Source organism: Magnolia sinica, chromosome 15 (assembly GCF_029962835.1).
Source record: "Magnolia sinica isolate HGM2019 chromosome 15, MsV1, whole genome shotgun sequence".
NCBI classification, from domain to species: Eukaryota; Viridiplantae; Streptophyta; class Magnoliopsida; order Magnoliales; family Magnoliaceae; genus Magnolia; species Magnolia sinica.
In genome coordinates this window covers 73,098,718-73,115,810 of record NC_080587.1, presented here as the reverse complement: position 1 = coordinate 73,115,810, position 17,093 = coordinate 73,098,718, and the positions used below count along the sequence as shown (strand labels likewise).

The 17,093-nt window shown below is 37.9% G+C and overlaps 1 protein-coding gene across 2 annotated transcripts; it reads right to left on the bottom strand.

Moving 5' to 3' along the window:
- Nucleotides 1–2,154: 2,154 nt before the first annotated feature.
- On the bottom strand, nucleotides 2,155–14,443 carry LOC131226611 (protein FAR1-RELATED SEQUENCE 5-like). Of its 2 annotated transcripts, XM_058222184.1 has the most exons (7): nucleotides 14,286–14,443; nucleotides 9,750–12,129; nucleotides 9,471–9,659; nucleotides 4,750–4,982; nucleotides 3,536–3,665; nucleotides 2,610–2,734; nucleotides 2,155–2,496 (listed from the first exon to the last, which is right to left on the bottom strand). In XM_058222184.1, exons 2-3 carry the CDS (start codon nucleotides 12,114–12,116, stop codon nucleotides 9,474–9,476), a joined length of 2,553 nt encoding a protein of 850 aa, XP_058078167.1. In that variant the 5' UTR covers nucleotides 12,117–12,129; nucleotides 14,286–14,443; the 3' UTR covers nucleotides 2,155–2,496; nucleotides 2,610–2,734; nucleotides 3,536–3,665; nucleotides 4,750–4,982; nucleotides 9,471–9,473. The 2 variants fall into 2 exon arrangements, with proteins under 2 accessions (XP_058078167.1, XP_058078168.1); XM_058222185.1 differs by lacking the exon at nucleotides 3,536–3,665.
- Between the last annotated feature and the right edge of the window lie 2,650 nt (nucleotides 14,444–17,093).

The following is a 17,093-nucleotide window of genomic DNA, read 5'->3' as shown; positions in this document are numbered from 1 at the left end:
AACCTCAAGTGGACCGTATCACAGGAGATAGTGGGGATAATAATGTCTACCGTTGAAACCTTTGGTATAGAGAGTCCTAGACAGAAAATGAGACTCGACCCATATGGGTGTCTCTCTTGCCAACGGAGAGCTTTAGCATCTGACATGTGGGCCCGCCTCTAACATGCACTCTCCACCAATGAAAAAGAACCATGTTGTACCAGTAGTGAGGTCGCTACAATTCCTTGCATATCTATAATTCTGAATCTCTAATGTTTATTGCTAATTAGGCCAATTAATGGTGTAGATTTTCATTTAATAATCTATCTAAGCATTTAAGAATTCATATAAAATAATGCATGTTGTCCAATATCTATAATAAGCTTGTGTGACTCAATAAATACCTTTTATATATACATTTTATTATAGTTATTGAATTGAAAATGATTATTCCATATGAATTTTTAAATTGTAGACTGTTCAATACTATATCATCCACATAAGATATTCTATAAATAATTTATGTGTTTTTTTTTCCTTGTGTTTTCTCCTGCAGTATCAGAAATAATGCATTTTTTAGTGGTGGATTGTGCTTGTTGGCCTAATCCCATAAGCATGTAATAGTAATCTCATACACATAAAACTCCAGGAATAGCAAAGGAGCCTAATACAAGATATTAAAGTTAAGAGCATGAGTCTTGTCGGACCGGTCGATTAAGCCCAATCCAACTGCAATTAAATAGGTCAGGTCAGGTCAGGTCAGGTAGGTCAGGTCAGGTCAGGTCAGGTTGAGGCTCTAGCAATTTTAAGTGGGTCAGGTGGGGTCACCAGGTAATGGATGGTGGGTCGAGTTAAGGCCAGTATTCTTGACCTGTTTATTAAATGGATCGAGCTTGGGCCAACCCCGACGCAGACCAAACCCGACCCATAACGAAGCCTAGTCTCACTTGAAACACATGGCATACCACTGAAGGCTTTGGCCAGGGACCTATAATTCCTTTGGAAAAGATGATTTTACCAAACAATGCCATCACTTCTGTAAGATCTCAAATAGTGCTTGTTTTTGTGAGTCAAATAACAAAAATGCTCAAGAGTAATTCTATTCCTGTGACTACCAGAGTGGAGTCCTGTTTTCTTACACATTCCAGGCAAGAGAGTGTAATATCATTAGATTGTGGTCACAGTTCTCTTCTTCCAGGGCTGGGATGATCCATTGTTGCCCGCACCCATGAAGACTTTGTGAGGTGGAAATTTCCAGCAATGAATTTCCACCAATGAACTCAGTTGATTTCCTGTTTGAGGTTTTAGTATTGACTTGCATAAGAGTAATTTAAACTGTCTAAATTGCTTATAAGCCTATATAGTTCATGGATGGCATAATGCAACTTCTTATGTCTTCTTATCACATACAGTATCAGAATATCATCCTCCTACTTCTTTTCTTACCTAATGAACTTTATGATTGGGAGTCATCTTGAAGGTGGCCCTGCCAGGGTGATCCGGTGGGTCATTGACCTAATGACCCCACCGGAATTCTTACGAACCTCTCTTGTATTGATAGGAGGTGAATCGGACTTGGCAGTGTTCAGATGATGGGCCGTGTGAAAGAGCCTGTATTTGTTCTGCTGTTTGGTATTTCTTTTTGGTTCTGAACATGTATTGATCTGGAGTGATGATTGGATCAAATTCCAAAGTTGTCTTCTTGTTGTTGCTGACTATTGTGTATTAACAAAATCGTCATCTTTTAAAAAAATTCAAATGGGTGAATCAAATAACTTCCCTTAAAAATCTCTCTTAGAACAACCAATTTGGATTTTATTTATTTTTGGTTCCTAGATCATTGTATACTAGCTCCTACTTTTATTGCATCTGCTCGAATGTTAATGAGAAGTAGAGGTGTGTTGCAGAGGTTTGTTAGGAATGCTGATGAGGCAGTTTGGTTATACATGGAGTTGCTAAATCCTTGAACATTGTTTCTTACCTTCTTTACCCTTTATTCTAAAAAATGAGTGTATATCAATGCTTGGTAACGGTTGTAGTTGCACGTATCTTTTGCTATACTATGGAACATGGACATGAGATAATTGGAGCTGCAGTCATGTTGTGATCTGCACAAATCTTTCATAAAGATGGGCTTTCAAAAAATTGGAGGTGAACATGGTTACATAAAAATAAAAATAAAATTGCGGTAGTTATTCATCAAGGAAAACTGAAATTGAATAAACATTGCATGCCTTGTTTCACTGAGTTCAGTGGTCTCGTATTTTGGATTTGGCATGGCAGATTGCAGATGTTGGCTTGACTTTCAAGAACTATGAAGAATATTTTGGGTCAGCACCAGCTCATCTTTTCTGTTTTCTTTCGAAGCCGGAGGGAGTCGTTGAAGCGGCTCAGTGGGGGTGTGGGATCACAGCACGTGCACAAGCTTGTTGTGCTCTTGTTCCCTGCACGATCACTGCTCCTAGAGACTTTTGCTTTCACTGACTTCAATTGATTTCAGCTGGTCAGATAGTTTTCCTGCCAACAATGTTGAGAAAGTCTGTGTTATGCTTTCTTCCTTGATTTGAAGATGCAATTGCAAAATTAAAATTCAAGGATAGAACTGATTGCAAATGTAATAGTTTTCTCACCATGTTGTGGTTTTGCAAGTTTCGGATGTTATAAAAGCTAAAGCTATCAATCCTCATTGCCGGTGGCCAAACCTTTAGCCTTTCCTCAGACACCACCAATCATGCCATTTGTGTGGCTTGCTGACCTGCATGGATAACTAAGTGACTTTCACAGGTGAATGTTACTCAATTATCACAAAAATTTCTCAAACAATTAGAAATCTATAATTCATTGGCCATAATATTCTTCTCTTGATCACTGATTGAAACAAGCGGGAAAAAGGAGGTGACTCAAGCAGAGATTGAAGAGGCAATTCACGGCAGGCTTGTGGCATTCAGGCTACTCAGCTGGCGGGGTTCATTGAGAATGCCTATCACAAAAACTAACAATCAGGTGGACCAACCATGTATGCTGAAATGTTGACAGACTATCTTCAGCAAACACGTGCCACCAACCTAATGAGTGGACCTTAAGCTTCTCACACACCCAATAAATTGTTCACATTTTGTTTGTGTAAAGACTAAAAGAAACCCAATCTGAAGTATAAACAGAACAGAATAAATACTTAATATGTTTGGGCTGCACATTCTAATTAAATTGTAATAATCTGTGTAATGAGTGAAATTAAACCAAATGCTAGTTTCCTTGGCTCTTTGTAATTGCAATTGCCTCACATCGTCCTGAAAGAAACATAACTGCAAGTTGGCGGCTACTTCCTCACCATGAGATACTAAGCAACATTCACAATTCAATTGACGGGGGCATCGAAATGTGGACAAAATCAACTTCATTGAAAGGAGCGGAAAACCAAATATAGCTGAATTCTAGCATGCCACATGGATTTTTCAATTTATTTTTTTTTATATGCATTTTTCAGGTTTTTTTTTTATATATGCATTTTTCAGGTTGTTCCTCATGATGCACATGCCATTCACGCATCCACTACCAGAAATTGATGGCTCAAGATCACATCTCTTCTTCAACCCATCTTTGATTTGCTGGAGAGCCTTGCTTTCAGCTCATCTGCCACTGCATCGATGGACTCTTCAGTATTCAAATACTGATCTCGGGTAATCCTGCATAGAAAGAAAAAGAAAAAGAAAAAAGCTTCAATTGGTTCCTTTTGCAGCTTTTGGCTTCCATAGATGAAAGGATGTTAACATCACAACAGCAACAACAATTGTGAGAACAGCCTCTTGAGATTACTTGGATCCATGGATGGTAAGTGCAAGATCTTCGGGGGCTATGCGCCATTGGAGAATGGTGCGCAAAGGGAAAAGAAAATTCCTAAAATCCCCAAATCGGCAATGTTCGCAACAGAAGGAAGAAAAGGTTTCCAAAGATCTCCCAAAAGCATGGGTGAAAAATCTCTGGATGCACAGATAATATGCCACTGAAAGACATTGATGGATAAAAAAAATAAGATTCAATTGTCACGCTAACAAGTTCAACATAAGAGAATTTCTACAGGGATGAGGAAAATTTCTAGTCCCATCCTAAGCTGTCATGTGTCGCATGCCCAGCAAATGTAGGGTCCACAAGATCAGTGTCCAGGCATTGACATGTATCTTCCAAGCTCTGATCCCTCAATGGGTGTCCCAACCAATACATGTTTAGGAAAGAGAATACCACAACAGAGCACGTTCAACCAAAAAAGGCCACATATTATATCTATGCAGGAAAATATTGGTGCATGGGAAATCCATGGTTACTCCCAACATATCAAACTTTCAGATCACCTCTGCTCACTGGACCCCACTCATAAATACTGAAAACCCAGAACAAACTGTGCAAACTCTATAACCAAGAATTTATAATACATCCTGCAAAGCAAACCATTAACCAGAGGTTTATTATCACAAATTTCATTTATTTGGGGGAACATAACTTTCATATATTTCTGAAGTATTTGCAATTTATTTTGTCCACTATATATATATATATATATATATATAAGGCAACAAACAGAAAATTCATTAACTATATTTTAACTGATTATGACCATTCAATTTTTGCATCCAAATGCAACAGTGTAAAGCAATCTGGATCATTTACTGAAAACCATGCAGCATTATTTTCCACATTTCTTTTCCTCCTGATCAATTTCATGTACTACAAAGTCCAACCAAACCAAGGACCTAACTGAAATCCAGACCATACCTTCTACATGCATATGAGTGTTCCTTTGCTTCGAATGGTGGCACTCCATACAGAAACTATAGCACAAGACTCCCAAGCTTCAAATGTCTACTCCAAAAGTCGCGTATAACAGTTAAGGTCTAAATGGATAATCAATCCATCAGCATTAACTTCTTGAAAGGACCTACAGACAGACGGCTTTGAACTAACCCATCTCGGGTGGAAGATAATCCAGAGAACCACAAATTGTCCGCCTACAAGACGAAAACCCATCATCACTCCACAAAATTGCAAAAGAAAAATAATAATAAAAATAATAATAATAATCAATACTATGTACAAATCGAATTTCATGGCATCAATATTTTATTCCAGAAATGAAAACCCTAATTGCACAATTCTAATTCCAGCCCCGTGGGCATATAGATTGACAGGGGGGGGTATAAAACAAAAAATAAAACGAAAACACGGTAGGAAAAAAATTACCTTCCAGAATACAAATCCCTAGTGTGCCAGTTGAGAGAGAGAGAGAGAGAGAGAGAGAGAGAGAGAGAGTTGTGGTATTATGGCTTGTGAAGAGATACTTTGATACTCTCTTAGAGCCATTGAATTATATGTATTTCAATTTGGTTATCTTAGTGTGAATTCTTGGATTTCTTGCTGAATGGGTTTGCTGGCTAACCACCATTAGGTGTATCATAGAAATGGTTACTAAACCAGGCACAATGGGGTCCATTTTGTTGGCATTATTTTCTTTCTAACCAGCCACTAGCAGACCATTATTGGGTGTTTAGGATCGAGTAGATTTTGAGTTTATTTTCAATTTTTACCCTTGTGGTATCCTTTGATCTTTTATATTGGGAAACTATGTCTTTTTTAGTGTGCATGTTGAGATAAATACACCATAACTATTTTTTTTATCTTCCCTCATCCTAAACAACTGGTCTATACTTTCTCCTATCCATACATGTTAATCTGAAGTTAGGCTCAACGACATGTTTTAACACATTATCACTTGAATGGGGTTTTCATATGGACTATCCTAGCATACCTCCCATAGCTCACTTTTGCTGACCAAGAGCCACGTCAGTGGAACTTTCATGAGATCCACCCTGTCCATCAGGTAAGCTGCCTCATGTTCACCCATGAACTCAAAAATCATGATGATCCAGAACTCAGGTATGCCACATCATGGATACGTAATTTGCTACAAGTTCCGTCGAATTGGTCAACCTAAATTGCAGTTTGATTCGCCATAATTCATTTCCACTTACTAAACTGTATGCATACGGTACGATCCGCAATTTGTTCAGCATGCTGTTAATGGCAATTTATATTAAGTCATAAATGTGTGCATCAGGCATCTCGTGTACATCCTACCACATGTGGCAGCAGGGCACATAGATACAAGTTCCAAACCATCCTAATGAGTTCAGGACATTCACTAAGATGAAGTGCTAGCCCAAGAATCAGTTTGATCCACTGATCAGGTGGGCTGCAGTTAATGAAATAAGTACAGTGAAAAATCTTTGTCAAAGTTTTCTAAACCAGATACATGGTGGCTCATCTGATTGGTGGACCAACTAATTTTTGGGCAAGAACAATAGGTCAAAAATGATGGACAATTTGGATATTGTACTGGCCTCCCCTATTGGCAAGCGACATGGAGATGGTATGTCAAAATTGGATCTAAATAATTATAAAACTTCAGACTCTTGAGCTTTGTTGGCTCAGGCGCAGATGCGTACAGGTGAGCTATGGTTTACTGAACATATGCATGGCTGAAGAGAACTTGACTGAAGCTTCCTAGATTGTCAACTTATTTCTAACATCTTGGCTCTCATGATAGCGACATTCCTAGATATTTTGCACATGTTTGTTATGCTGCCACATGTGGTGGTGTGGAGATTGCATCCCTTCTACATGCATGGTAATACTTTATGTTGAAATTGTATCTGTTGGATGGGATACCTAAAAAAAATCTAGATTGGGTTATTTCAACACTTTGATCATTTTGACACGTTTTCTTCTAATATGGACCATCTCATTTTTTAACTGTAGCTTTCTGTGTATTTGGGTTATTGACATGATCTTCCAATCTTGAAGATCCCTTTGGGTATCACCCATCCACAAACAGGCTCATCAGAAAAAATGATTTGGATCATTGTATCATGATATCAGATCTAATGGCTATATAGTCCCTACATGAAAAATAGCAACACACTGGGAATGTATTGTAATTGCAAAGTGAAAAAATTGATGGCTAAGAATTTACACTAGGCTTAAATTGATGGCTAAGAATTTTCAACAGGCATATATTTTGTAACAATGGGCCACGCACTATCCACCAAATGGAGTATCCTGATGAAGCACAAACATAAAAAGTGTACTGTGAAGACATGACTCTGGTGGTGCTAGAATATGAAGTGTACTAGTCTATCGAATTAGGCCAACTCGAAATACGAAATAGGTGAACTGAAAAAACAAACTGAATGAACCTACCCAAATGAACCGAGTAATTTTAAGAAGCATCGAACTACCAACTACAGATTTGAACTCGAATTTGGTTGAATTGTGATTCAGGTAACTATGGGCCACAGTGTAGGAAACACTTCGGATGGACACACTCACCATCAGTTTTGAGTGGCCCTCCCACGGTGTTTATATGCCATCCAATCCTTTCATCTGATGTACCTCATCAGGATGAAAGAATTAGCAAAAATCACACTTGCAAAACTCAGATGTGCCATACCATGTGGATTTAGAGGCTTTAGGTTAATTTTATACTGTTCCCTATGGGCTGGCCCATGTAAATGTCGAATCAGCCTGATCTTTGGGATCAAGGCCAAACACGGCGTGGTCTACCTGATGGGCAGGGTCGTTATCCTTCACGTAAAGTTGTTTTCCCTATGTTAGAGAAAGTGATCGCGAATTACCCTAGCATTTTTTCTATTTTGTATTTCTGGCTATTTGTCAGGACCTCATGCGACTTTGATACATCTGGCTTTTACTTCCTGGCTGCCACGAGCATTTCCTACCTTTATCACCTGGTGAACTTGCCCACAGACATTAATGATGGTTATACGTATTATCTCCTTTAACAGAGAAACTGGCATTAGCTAGTTTTGGTTACGCAATATCTCTGTAAGAGATGCTGAAAATGGAGGCATTTTGCCTGTATAGGAAGGATAACAGTATCTGTTTCTCATTTTAAATATCAGATGTCTTAGATTCAAATTCTTGCTAACGGTGAATCTTGATTTTGTTTCACCTTTCAATATGCTTGGTTTATTTAAGAATTGCAGAGCAGAAGTGTGCATGCACTTTTCTGGCTGCAACAAATGTTAGGAATAAAAGAGACATCAGCTGAATATTCTCAACCAACGTAAATGATAAAAGAGACATCAGCTGAATATTCTCAACCAACATCAGCTGAATGTTCTCAATTGGGTTTCTTGTAGCCTATAGTGAGAGGGTAACTGGAGTTGTGCAGATGCTTTGCGGTCAAAATTGACTCATCAAACCTCTCTTATAATGATTATTCTGTTTTGACCAAATAAAAAATAAAAAATTTGTCAACTAATCTTTCTTCTATTCTTTGCTTGAGCAGCAGGTGCAATTTGCAACAGGACTGGATACAAGACCAGGATGGAAGTGTCTATGCACTTTTCTGGTTGCGACAAATGTTGGGAATAAAAAAAGACATCAGCTGAACATTCTCGACCAACATCAACTGAATATTCTCAATTGGGTTTCTTGTAGGTTATAGTTAGAGGAAACTTATGGAGATGCTTGGAGGTCAGATTTAAGTCATCAAACCTCTCTTATAAAGATTTTCTGTTCCAGGTGCAATTTGCAGCAGGATGGCATATAAGACCAGGACAGCTCGGAAGCATGATAGAAATATTATCAACCTGGTAATTGCTTGAGCAAAAAGTAGACATGTTACCCACTGGTGGATGACATTGGCATGGGAACGGGTTGCGAGCGATTTTACTAGGCATGGGAAATCCGGATGTACAAAGCACGGACAATGCAAATACCCTGGGTGGGCTGCAGTATGATATCCGCACACTGCAGGAGGAACATCAACACAGACACGTTAAAGTGTGGCAGGAGTTACATGCTGGAGGAGCAACAATAACTGCATTTCTTGGAGGAGTCCTACGAGCAAATTTCTTTTCTGTACTTTTTTATTTTTGTCATCACATTTGTAGCCCTTGTTATAAAAAGCAATTGAAAGGTAAGTGAAAGAACTGCTCTTTACTTAATTGTCATATGTGTTTATAGGCTTTCTATAAAGAACTGATCTCTTTTTTTCCTTGGGTTTAAATTTTAGGACATTGTGTTTCCGAAGTTGATAGTGATAGAATTTCTTCACTTGGAAGAATTACATTTCTGAAATTAAATTCCTTTGAATGAGACTAATAATTTTTCTTGTAGAAGAAACTCCACTTCTGAAAATAAATTTATTTGAATGAGACTGACAACTTTTCCTATTATGGGGGACTTGATCTGATGGATGCACAAATCTCATGGATATGGATGTTCGAATTTGGACTGTAGCGTAAGTGATAGCTATACAATCATTGAATGTTATTTTGATTCCGAAATGACTAGCTTTGGTAACATTCGAACTTTAATAAAGCAGCAAAACATAGTAATGAAAACTTCAATGAGCATAAGTGATATGAATGCTACATCGAATATTAAAAGTCCACTAAATTAAATCTCAGTTTTACCTGTTATCCGATGTTGAAAGGGTTTTGTTGAAGCATGCAAACATTAGGCGGCTGGAGCCCGGGTTGAGCCAATGATGCGTTGATGGATCCACTAGGTCCGGGAGTGAAGCCCATCACCATATGTTGACCATAGCCTGCATGGAATCCACTTGGTAATCCAAAAGGACTCACCACCACAATATATGAACCCTAATAGATGACCCAAAAAAAAAAAAATGTCAAAAACTTTAACATAAACATATGACATGACAAGTTTAGTAAACAAGTTCTCAATGATACCTGATTGAAATTACTCAATTGGGGGAATGAAATTGGATAATGTGAAGGTTGAAATGAAGCAGGCTGCATGATATTTAGTGCTAGGGCCGTTTCATGTCTCTCTTGATTTGCTTGTGGTTGAACAGATTCAGTTCGGGATCCTTTCTTCCTTACTTTATCTAGCTGAGAATGATGTCTGCCCCCAACTGTAAACTTTTCTTTAATCCCACTCACGGTATCAACAAAAGTAAGTTGTTTTTCAATCAGCTCAAGGCGCGCGCTTTCAGTACCTACACTTTCAGTCCGGTCAGGGCGCACATGATCAGTATCTACACTTTCAGTAGGCTCTGAGCATGCATGTTCAATATCTACACTTTCATCGACAACTTGAGACAACATTACTGGAGGTTCATTGATGCTTTTCAAACATTCCATCACTTCATCATGAAATTTATCTGCATATCTATCAGCAAATTTGAAGACCTCTTCATATTCCCCGGCCATTGCCGCAATTTTAAGAAGCTTATGATACAAGTAATTGTACCGCTTACCTAACATAACATTGCGATCGCCTTGTATAGTTAACTCATTGTGATTTGTAGCAAAACCCACCTTTGCATCTCTTTGCCATCTCTTCAAAATATAACGGGGATGAAGCACTTTTACATTATAACAATCTAAAACTTTCAATGCATGACTACATAAGATCCCCACAAACTCAAACTTCTTGCAACTACACATCACAGTATCATCTAATGAGTCAAATCTAACAGTATGTCCTTCATCTTTGTCGCTATAAATAATTCGAAACTCTGCAACCGTGCCAAACTCACCACGTTTAAAAATTGAATGACTAAGAATTTTCTTATACTCATCTTGAAACATTTCAAACACTTTCGGAGTGTAAACCTTTGCTGCTTCCTTTAACATCTTCACATCAAGAAACATTACCGGGGTACTCTGCTTCATTTTGAAATCAGCTATGGATTCCTGATATCGTAGATCAGCCACTACCTGTTCGTAATGAGTGAAGAAGCACAAGATATTATACTTGGAGTTCAAATATTTTTTCAATACACTATTCACGGTCTCACTTTGTTGCGTGCTCTTCATGTCAGCACAAAATGTATTTCTTCCATAAACCAAAGCCCATTTTTCTCTTTCTTTAAAGAGATCTTGTAGCCACTTGTTTTGCATCAAATCATACTTCTCAAGCATGTTATTCCACGCAGTTAGAAATTCTTCCTCCACCTCATAATCATACATGCACCTAGTAAAATCATATTCAAAACATTGTGAACCATTAAATACATGGCTAAGGTGCTTGGTGGCAAGTTGGTAGATATGCCAAACACAGAGACGATGACATGCTGCCGGCATCACTGAAGCTATTGCATTGGCCATTACAGTATCTTGGTCTGTTAAGATTGTCATTGGTTGTTTCCCAGACATTGCACTTAAAAACGTTTGAAACAACCACTTAAAAGATTCGATCGTTTCATCATATAGCAGGGCTGCACCAAATATTATAGTTTGCTTATGATGATTTACCCCAACAAATGAGGCAAACGGTCGTTCATAACTATTTAGTCTGTACGTAGTATCAAAACAAACCACGTCCCCAAAAACACTATAGTCCACTATTGACTTCCCATCTGCCCAAAACATGTTCGTAATCTGATCATCTTCATCTACTTGTATTGCATAAAAGAAAGATGGATCATCTACTTTCATTTTTTGAAAGTATTCTAGAACGGCACCTGCATCACCCTTTTCCATCACTTTCATTCGCTTTCTTCGCAAATAATTTTTGTAATCAGCTGCTTTGAGTGTTATTCTTGAATCATCCACCATAATTGCTTTAGTTTTTTTAGCATTAGTCAAGCCTCTGTGTGACCTTAACATGTGCACCTTCATCGCTGTAGCAACCTCATGGTTATGCTCTGCCACAAACTTAGTCACGTGGTATTTTCCATTTTTTCGGAGCCTAATCGTCATGCCTGCTAGACATTCAGTTCTTGTAATTGCACGGATGACCTTCGGCTGACCAATTCGTTTGTTTTCACGTCTTCGACCTTCTTTAGAACAACAAAATAGCCTCTTACATATGACACCATCATCTGTTTTTTTTAGAGATGACTTTCGAACACTGAACCCTATCTTATTAGCATAGCTATTGTAAAACTCATATGCACTCTCTTGACAAGCAAACTCCATTCCTAGTTTTGGTTCTTCAACTAACTTCTCATCTGTATTGACCGGTACATCTTGACTTGCTTCTTGATCATCTAATTGCTTGTTTGCTTCTTGGCCATCTATTTCAATATCGAACTCTAACTTTCGACATGGTTGAGAAAATCCTTGACTCTCCAAGGTATTATCATCCATTTCACCAATTGACCTTCAAAATTAAAAGGCATTCAAACCATTCAAATCACATAAATCTAAGCCCTAAACCATTCATAATGTATAATATAATATGCATGCAGAAATTTAACTATCTAATGTCTATTTGGATTTAATTTCACTTTTTATCCTATTCAGTAACATATCATGTATTATACTCACACAATTTAAATGCAAGTAAAAAATTCAGCAGCATCTCCTCATAATTCTCTAAATATATGAATAATTCTCTAATGATTTGTTATCATCAACATAATTTATTAATCATGGAGGCATTCAATCAATAAACCATATATTCGGAGAATATAAGGGGTGATGCGTCGAATCTCAAACCGCATGTAAATCATGTAAGCAACATCTTGTATACATGATATAATACAAAATTGTCCATTAATTTGGACAATTTAAGAATCCATATATATATATATATATATAAAAAAAAAAAAAAAAAAAAAAGCATTTTCAAACCAATAACTATAACAAAATGTGCTTATAAATTGCATTTATTTGAGTCGCACAACCTTGTCATAGAGATTGGACAATATAGATTTTCTACATGAATTCTTAAACGGGTGGATAGATTATTAAATGGAAATCTAAACCACTAGTTGGCATAATTCACAGTACAGATTATAGATATGCATAAAACTGCAGCCAATACTATATAAGCATGCCTGCTTAATGAAATTCTTACGAAATTTTCCGTCAAGTTCCATAGGCATGCAGAGATCACATGACACTAAACACAACTCCACTTCACCAACACTATAATTTTATTAAGAAATCATCGTTCACATCTCTTCCCTTCTATATCCAATTAAGGTAATTTATAGGTATAGAATAAAAAAAGAAAAAAAGGTAAATATTAGAGACAACTAAAAGAAGAAGAATCAATCTCACACGAGAACTCTTTTTTTTTTGGACTAAATTTAAAAAAGAAAAAAGTTATCTTGCACATTTCTCCCTTGAAGGGTGTGGTTATCATCTGAATTCAACAGCTAGGTAGATAGATTGTCTAGCAATTAAATTGAGATGATCTGATAACCACACCCTTCAAGGGAGAAATGTGCAAGAGGATTAACCATATTTCCATTCAAAAACTCTATGGAGATAGATTGGTCCACCTATCGAGAACCTCTCTCTCTCTCTCTCTCTCTCTCTCTCTCTCCATGGAACCATCAACAACAAAATAGGCAACATACCCAAGCCTAATTCCTGCAAGTGGAACCCACGATCCAATTATCATGAACACTGATCTGGTGGGCCTCACTAAAGATGAACTGTGCCCAAAATCTCCAAGATTAGCAGATCTTCCTAGCCAGCAATGTTGAACGAGCACGATTGTTGCATTTCCCTTACAGATTTTCAGGCATTCTATTTAAGAAGAAATTCAGGTCATGATTAAGACCCAGAAAACAAATAGTCTAGACCACTAAACCATAGCCACTTAAAAAACTGACAGTAATGCCAATGACTTCAGGTCAGGGACCCTTAAAAAGGAAATGAACACCCGCACCCAGTTGGAAGGAGCATTAACATACAATCCTTCACACCTGTTAACATGCATAAACCATGCATCAGGTGGGCCAACCATGAAAATCCCCTAGATAAAACATCAGGCCAGGCAAATAATCAGGCAGGCCACCTTACAGAAGCAATTCTTCATTTTAGAAAGAAAACAATTCAACCCAAAGCACAAACCAACCACATACATGAGCAATCAAACATCCCTAGATATCGAACCCCCTCAAGACCACAAAAACAGAAACAGAGATTAATTTGGACTCTCAAAAAATAAAAACAAAAATCCCCACATCTCAACCATCATTATACATTCACCAAGCTTAAAACCCAAGAACAAAACATACCCACAAGCAAAATGATTTACACTTTCAATCCCTAATTACGTGTTCTCAATTTCGAATCCCTAATTACAGATTTTCAGTTTTGAATCTCAAATCCGCATCCTACCACACTAATTAGGGATTGAAAATTGCAAGTCCCTAGTTAGAGATTCAACATTGCAAAAACCTGATTAGGAATTGAAAATCGAAAAATCCCAATTACATTCAACATTGCAAAACCTTAATTAGGGTAGGATTTCGACAGTCAACGTTAGAGATAGAGAGAGAGAGAGAGAGAGAGAGAAACCTGAGGCTTGTCGGGAGTGCTAGCCACTGTCACAGCTGACTAGCGGCGCTGATCCAGCCCCCCTGCGTGGTGGTTTTGGGGAGAAGAGAGAGAGAGAGAGAGAGAGAGAGAGAGAGAGAGAGAGAGACCTGTTGTGGGGAAAGAAGCTGAGGAGCTGATGGAGAGAGAGAGAGAGAGAGAGACCTGTTGTGGGGAAAGAAGCTGGGAGCTGATGGAGAGAGAGAGAGAGAGAGAGAGAGAGAGAGAGATAAGATGAGTGAGAGACCTGAGAGGGAGAGAGGCTTTCAAGGGAGCGGATTAGGTGAGGTCCCAGCCTCACCCAACACGTTACGGCCCTGACCGTGGGGCCCACCTTAATGTATCTACTTTATAGGGAAATAGACCACTGTGCGCCACCTTTTATCCGGTGACTTTTTTGAACAGTCCCAAACTTACTTTCCCGGTGCAGACGAAACCGTGAAAGTAATGATTTCCACCGTCGAAACCTTTCTACGGGCCCCAGTGAAGTTTATTTGTAATCTAACCTGTTTATAGTATCAGCTGGACATGGATGAATGAGAAAAATAAATAAAATTTTCATCTAAAACTTCAGTGGCCCCAAAGAACTTTTCAACTGTACACTTCAATTCAGGCTATTTCAGGTGGTGTGGTCCACTGGAGCTTTGGATATGATTATTTTGTTGGCTTAAATCCCTGAAATTATACCATAAAACGGATGAAGGGAGTTGATACAATGCCTAAATGATGGTGGGGCCTACAGAGTTTACTTAATAAGATGGTCGAAAATGAGGATCCAGGACTGCAGTGGGGCCCACGGCGGGAAACAATAGGAATGGAAACGCTCACGGCTCACCATTGAAACCTTTATTGGCCTCCCCAAGTGATGTTTGTATGCCATCTAATCCGCTGACGAACATGATTCGCACCAGGACGAACGAAAAAAACAAATATCAGACTGATACAAATCTCACGTGGGCTCCGAGAAGGTTTAAATGGTGGGCGTTCAATCCCGATGTTTCTTATACCGTGGCTTTTGCATTGTGGTCCACTTGATAGGTAGATCTGTCTGATTTTCGGTTTCAAGCCTAAGACTCACTCTGCAAATGAATGGACGGTTTGGATATAACATATACCTTATGGTCAGACCCATTACTTTTTACAAAATATTCGAACGAGTGAAATTGGCTACGATAACTTCTGACATTTCACAGCATTTATCCGAGTAAGTAATAAATGTCCAGGGAGAATATATTTACCAACGGATTCAAAACAACAAACAGGCCTTTGTGACGGAACATTTTAAGATGAAAATACCACTGCTTTCCACTGTCAATCCTTTTATTCCCTTGTAACAAAAGAACTCATGCACGCTCAATTTTTTTAACCATTTTTCTTTCTAAAATCTTTGTTGAACATCTGGATATTATCAATTTACATTTGCCATTTTCCATCTTCGTCAGGATTACGTGAAATCCCTCAAATTGGTTGCATTTATACACTTCCAATATTTTGTGTTATCCTTGTTTGGGTTATCCACAATCTTTGGAAAGGTTCAAAATAATCTTCACTCAAAAGCACTCTTCCTCAGCTTATATCTGTCCGCTACTGCGGTCGCTGGAGGTTTGAATTTTAAAAAAATGCTAGTAGGTTTAGAGAAATAGTTTATAGTTAATTCCCTTTGTAGCATTCAACTACAATTCACCGCCTAGCTATGCAAATTCAGGTAATAATTCACCGAGGGTGCTTGGTCAAAGTTAACCATTGCATGCTTGAAATTAGAGAACTCATGGAAATTGAGACGAGCCCAAGTCGGTGACAATTGACCGGCTACTCGTTCAATTTCATGTGAAGTTCAGTCAATTTCATGTTAGGCTCGGTGGATTTCATGTGAAGCTCATATAATTTCATTTGTTAGGCTTAGTCCATTTTATGCATTACTTGTTCAAATTCATGTCAAAATTTCTCAATTCCATTTGAATCTCGCTCAATTCCATGTTAGGGCTCGCTCAATTTCATGCTAGGCTCACTCAATTTTATGTTTGCCTCAATAAATTTCATTTTTGCCTTGCTTAATTTTATGTTTGTATCGCTCAATTTCATGTTTGTCTCGCTCAATGCCTCACTGAATTTTCATGCTTCCCTCGCTGAATATTTAGTTTACCTCACTTAATTTCATATTTGCCTCATTGAATTTTCAGTTTGCCTCGTTCAATTTTAAGTTTGCCTCGATCAATTTCTAGTCTCCCTTGCTCAATTTATAGTCTGCTTCACTTAATTTCTAGCCTGCCTCGCTCAATTTTTTGTTTGCTTCGCTCAATTTCTTAATTGTTTCGCTCAATTTTCAGTTTGCCTCGCTTAATTTATAGCTTGTCAAGCTTAATTTTCAGTTTGTCTCGCTTAATTTATAGTTTGTCTTGCTCAATTTCTAGTTTGCTTCGCTCAATTTTTATTTTGCCTCGCTTGATTTCTAGTTTGCCTCACTCAATTTTTTAGGTTGTCTCGCTCAATTTATAGTTTGCCTTGCTCATTTTATAGTTTGACTCACTCAATTTTCAGTTTATCTCGCTCAATTTTTAATTTATCTCGCTGAATTTTCATGCTTTCCTTGCTCAATTTATAGTTATGCCTCGCTCAAATTCCAATTTGCCTTGCTCAATTTTTAGTTTACCTCGCTCAATTTTTAGTTTAGCTTGCTCAATTTCTAGTTTGTCACGCTTAATTTATAATTTACCTCGCTGAATTTCTAGTTTGCCTCGCTTAATTTTCAGTTTATCTCGTTCAATTTGTAATTTGCCTCACTGAATTTTC

What these genes read in the sequence shown, in the direction of transcription:
- LOC131226611 (XM_058222184.1), bottom strand. Translation starts at nt 12,116, where the DNA reads ATGGATGATAATACCTTGGAGAGTCAAGGATTTTCTCAACCATGTCGA. An exon ending in AATTGAGTAATTTCAATCAG is followed by an intron (nt 9,660 to 9,749) that starts GTATCATTGAGA and finishes GTCATCTATTAG; the next exon opens with GGTTCATATATTGTGGTGGT.